Raw genomic sequence first — 5,308 nt, 5'->3', positions numbered from 1 at the left:
ACCGCTCTTGCTCTAAAGCCATGGATATTCCTGTTTTCTGCCCATCACTAATAGACAACAGTTTGGGCAATAGCACAAGGGAAGAATGGTAGTTTTCAGGCCACTCTTCTGTCTCAGAATCGTTATCTTCAGCAGCAATTGCCTTTGGGACACCGCAATGGGAACTCTCAGCTGGACTGCGGCGTGGTCCCAAGGGTGAAGCAGTTTCAGGTCTGGCCTCCTGAACCATTTTTATATATTCCTCAAATAGCAGGTAAGATGATTCAGTGCATGTGGGAGGTTCAGAAAGAGCACTCCCTATCATGCCCCGGGCTGGAAGGACCCAGCGGCAGACTCACCGCCCAACGGCTCAGCCAACTGACAGCCCAGGTCTGTTCATGTCCTACCCAGCCAGCTATGAACATGCTTTGTCCTGGGCAAACTTTCTGCACGTTCTCCATATCGTGTTCTATTTATCTTCCTCACTGCTTGTTCTCTTGGTTTTATTTTATTTGTTGCTTTTGATTTCTGCCTCTGAGTTTTATACAGCTGGAGTTGAGATGGACCCTTATTATGTAAACTGGAAGCTAATAAATGGTCGAACGATAAATTACTGAAATAAGCAAACAAAAGCTGAGCTCATTTCACGGGTAACTCAGACCTGCTATAGTTTTACATATATTTTTTGTAGTTAGATACACAGGTGGAGAACTTCTGGCCTCTGGTGAATATCCCTTTCCAGAAATGGGCTGTTTGAAGCTGAAACTCAAAGTGCGACTTGAGCTGCATCAATCCATGTGAGCAGGAAAGCAACACACAGCTGCACAAGCCCCTGCCAAAGGAAAGAATTACACTTCATGGACCTAGACTCTTTGGGATGTTTTCATTTCTTTTTAATATCACTGCTGTGAGACTCCTGCCTGTTCTCTGCTAAATGACCAGGGATCCAGTTCCGAAGCTGGCTTTGTGAAAGTGCCTGTGGCTAATGAGGAAAACCTGAGGTGTGACACTGGCCACGCCAAGCTGTGCCTTACTGGAGATGCTCCTGCTTCCTTATCTTCTACTTGTTAAAACTCTGTTTCATCAAAGACTATTCGGAGAAGGCTGAAATCTGTATGCAAGGCTCTAGCAGCAGGATCAGCATTCTCCGAAGTGCTTATCATGGATCTGTAGGCTCAGCTTTTTGAGTAACTTTTTTCCTAACTCGCTAATACCAACCATGAGGAAAAAACAAAACACCCTTTGCACAGGTCACCAGGGCAGGACCCCAACCATGCCCCACTGCTTCTTGCAAAGCCTTGGCATTGGGCTGTCCTGATGGAAAGGGATCAGAGAGATTATGCTTGGGTTCAAAATTTAAGTGCTAGTGGATACATAAAATGCACGTCCTGGAAGCCCTAGGAAAAAACAACTGAAGTAATTGGCTGTTTATATTCACGGAAAGTCTTACAAGACCCTGTGCATGAAGTGGTGACGGGAACGGCTCAGCCGAGCTGCTCCCTCTCCCAGAAACTGCAGATGCTGGTTTGGATTACAGATCATCCACCTTCAGGTTAGAGGGAGTATTCCATCAGAAACGAGCTGTTCTCTCCTCTGAAAACCAGCCTTGGTACAGACATCAGGGAAATAAAGACCCTTCAAAGGCCAACATTTCAAAAAGAATATAAGATAATTTGGCTTGTTAGTTAGGATGGTCTCTCTCCTCAAGAGTCACAATACCTCTCTAAAGACAACAAGATGAGGCAGTGAATAAACTATTGTTTTCCAGACCAGACAGCTCCATGACAGGTGAGATATTTCAAACTCTTTCTGACATGGAATGTCACAACTGATGCAAGTTTAAGTGGCCTCGGCTGTGGTCACATTGTACACTCGGGTTTTGCCAAAAATACCGCAGTCCTTACAGAAAGGGGGTAAAAAAGGAACCAACTTCAGTAGAGGTACAAGTACGCAAGAGCAGAAAATGCATTTCCCATCTGCACAGACAGAGGCTGAAATACTTGTGAAAGGTGTCACAAGGACTCTCATTTTCACACACACTTTCCTGCCAAAGTATTTCCCAGTGGGAAGGTGTACGAGTCAGTGTCCTGGGTCATGGATTCAGTCCCCAGCGTGCACAGGTGGGACGAAACCCAGTAAAAGACACCTTCCCAGTCGCAGCATGGACTAAATCTGGCCTTAAACTGCTTAGATCAAATATCTGACCTTCAGAAGGCTGAAGTTTTGCCAGTTGAATCCCATGCACAGGAAAAGCAGCTAATGAGGAGGTTATGTTTGGCAGTTGGTCTGAAGGGAAAGGGAAGGTCGGAACAAATCCCAGTGACTGCAGAGCAGGCAAGGCTGCTGGATATGGGCTGGCGTTAGGTAAAGACCAAGTGCCAGTGGCGTATGAACGGGTATGAGACTGCTTGGGCAATGTTTCACTACATGACGTCTTAAAAGCCTGTTCAGCAGCTGTTTGTAACCAAGCGAGCCTTGCTCTGACCGGCCTGACAGCTCCTCTCGCGCCGGGCTTTTTAAGCCAGGTTGAACCTACTTAGGAAAGCATTGCAAGATGTGATTGGAAATTCCAGTCACTCTCTGGAAATCCAGCCCTAGTCCTTTCTGTGTGTCAGTTTCCTCCTGTAAAACAGAAACAACAAAGCTGCCTTTTTCTGTGTTTATAAAGCACCTGAACCACGCAGGTCAAAGCATCCTTGACACGGCACAGCCCAAACAATTCAGTGCAGCCCTGACCCCTGTTTTTGCAACAGCGCAGGGACACCTGGCCATCACCTGCTTGCACTGAAGCTGCAAACTGCCTCTCTGCAAGCCAGTAACGTGGGGTCCATCGCTGTGTGCCCTCCCAGAGCCAGCCACTCAGAGCCTGCAGGCACTGAGGGTGCTGGTCCCTGACAAGTATTTCACTCATATCACATCAGTTAGTTTGTGAATTAGCTTTCAGCTGGTTTGCTCCCCAAACTTCTGCAGCTGAAACCCCTTGCCTGCACACAAGCTCACTTGGCTGCCTGGTCTCCCACCTTACTGCCTGCTGCATGAAGCGATCAGGATCCACCGCTGAAAACGTTGTCAGGACTGTCCCCGTAGGCACCCCTTCCTCCAGCCTGATTAACTTGTGGTTCGTTGGGAAATACGGTGCTTCGTTGACATCTGTGACTGAAATGGTGACTCCTGCTGTTGACTGGAAGGACATCTGGATGCCACTGGCCAGGGGAGCTTGGTTTGATACCATCACTGTCAGCATGAAAGCTCTGTTCATCTCGTAATCAACTGCCTAAAACAAACAAACAAGCAAGTATAAAGCCAAGCAGAGCATAAATTTTACCTTCTGGCTGAAAGCGGCAAGATTGAGAAGGCAGATGATCTCAAAATCACTGCCTCATCTCATTTACTCCTGAGCTCAGTTCTTTCGAAGGTGTAAACCCAGACCAGCTCCAGTCCAGTGGAGGATTTGGCCTTCCAGTATTTGGAGGGTCAAACAGTTAAACCCCCCCCCCACCACGCAGAAACTGCGGAGAGCAGGGAGGATTTGCCCTGTGTTTCATTCCAGTGCTAAGTGGTTTCCAAAACAGAACCTGCCTGTGTTAGCTGAATGTTGAATAACAAACCCACCAAGGGCTGCTCTAAATGCACCATGTGGAGCCTGTTCAGAGGGACTGGACAGCTACTGAACAGTGCTATCAGCATTTAAAGCTGCTGACTAAGGAACTAGGACAGGCTGTGCAGACTCGTGAGCCTGAGGTGCTCTTCATTTTTCCTCTCAAGTGAGTTTATAAGCAAAGGTGGAGCTCAAGAAAGATCACCTGGTCCTTTTAATCAAGTGGTCCTTCCAGTGGGACCTCTTGTCCTCTTGCAAGATGCCTCGTGATCTCCTGAGGTTGCTTGCAGGCTCCTACAGATATGTTCTGCTCTCGGGTGGCCACAGATCTCTTCAGCATGCACAGGAAGATGATGGAGCCAGAAGGAATGAAAAGCCTTTGCTGGCACAACTGAACGAACTGCAGTGTAATAATAATAATAATTTCTAAACCGTTCCACTAATTACTATGAGGGAAGTTGCTAATCATCTGCCAGGGAGGCTTGAGTTATGCAGGATCACACCTCTGCTTGTTAAAAAATGCTTTGCCATAATTTATAAATTTAGAAGCATAACCATTCTCCCTAACACCTTCTCCAGCGCTGAGTCTGCAAAGCGTACTCTGGCGGTGTAAAATGCCACGGTTACATTGTCTTGGGTAGAGCTGTACTGATTTACATCAGCAAGACCTGGCTTCCGTGTTCTGTTTGAAACCCAGTATTGTCAGGAGAGAAATCAAATCATAGGAGGCTACATGAGAGAAACAAATTTCAGGGGCAAAAGGTAAAACAGTGGAATCTCTCTTCGATTGAAGTGCAAATGTTCTTATTGCTAAATGGTTTCCTGACAGGCAGGGCCAACATTTAATAAATAAAAGGAAGCATAAAGATTCCCAGTACGCCCACCAGCACTGACTCACAGACTTGCATCGTATTCGGAAAGGATGTGTGCTGAAAGTTCCCATTTAAACACTACTCAAGGCCTTGAAACAATCTGACTACTGCACCTCCTTCACCTCCTCTCACACCCCTCTAATTGATATTCCTCCAGTCTTTTGGGTTTTTAATTTTTTTTTTTTTTTTGTAGTGGCCTGTTTGCTAACCTTGCCCACAGCCACTCTGCATCACTGTCCCCGCAGGGGCTCAGATGGAGCTGGGGGGCTGATCTGAGCAGCTCCAGTGGGGACCGATAAGGGAAACCTCTGGGCTCCCTGCCCGAAGAGGCACAGGACACACCAGCCACACACGTATCTGCTACGATGTGGCCTGATGCAAGAGAGATGGGTTTTTCCCCCAGAATGTAGAGCTGCTCACTCAACTTCTTTCCCTCTTTTCTGGGAGCAACAAAACCAGAGTTGCAGCACAGGGAGTGGGACTGGACCAGGGGTCACCCAGTAACGCCCGTCCCACAGACCAACCTGGAGGCACCAGTGCCACGTGCTGGCACGGGGAGGCACAGTGTTCACTGTGCTTCGGCCTGCAAGAACGCAGATCTGTCACCTTCTCTTCTGTGCCCATTGAGTCCCACTTCTCATTTTTGGGAAAAAAAAGGAAAAGGTAAAATTAAGAGCCTTTGCCTTCACAGCGGCATTTGTGTTATTGTCCCCGGTGGGACAGGAGCCCCATGCAGCCAGACACAGCCCAGCCCAGAGCAGAACTTCTTTCACCCATAATAAGCAATTACTATCAGGACAGCTCATACTCCCTAAGAGTGCCTCCCTCTGAGAAGAGCGATGCACACAGCACACCATGT

The 5,308-nt window shown here is 47.6% G+C and overlaps 1 protein-coding gene across 1 annotated transcript in view; it reads right to left on the bottom strand.

The window, feature by feature from the left end:
• CDH4 (cadherin 4, type 1, R-cadherin (retinal)) overlaps positions 1-5,308 on the bottom strand; it is a gene marked incomplete at its 5' end in the record, with an annotated part of 42,943 nt that overhangs the window by 15,365 nt on the left and 22,270 nt on the right. The window contains one exon of the mRNA XM_010144724.1: positions 3,000-3,253. Within this exon, the coding sequence (XP_010143026.1) occupies positions 3,000-3,253 (254 nt within the window). The remainder of the gene's footprint in view (positions 1-2,999; positions 3,254-5,308) is intronic.

Source organism: Buceros rhinoceros, unplaced genomic scaffold (genome assembly GCF_000710305.1).
Source record: "Buceros rhinoceros silvestris isolate BGI_N320 unplaced genomic scaffold, ASM71030v1 scaffold30441, whole genome shotgun sequence".
Lineage (NCBI taxonomy): Eukaryota > Metazoa > Chordata > Aves > Bucerotiformes > Bucerotidae > Buceros > Buceros rhinoceros.
The sequence above is the reverse complement of the archived record's forward strand: the minus strand, read 5'-3'. Positions and strand labels throughout refer to the sequence as shown.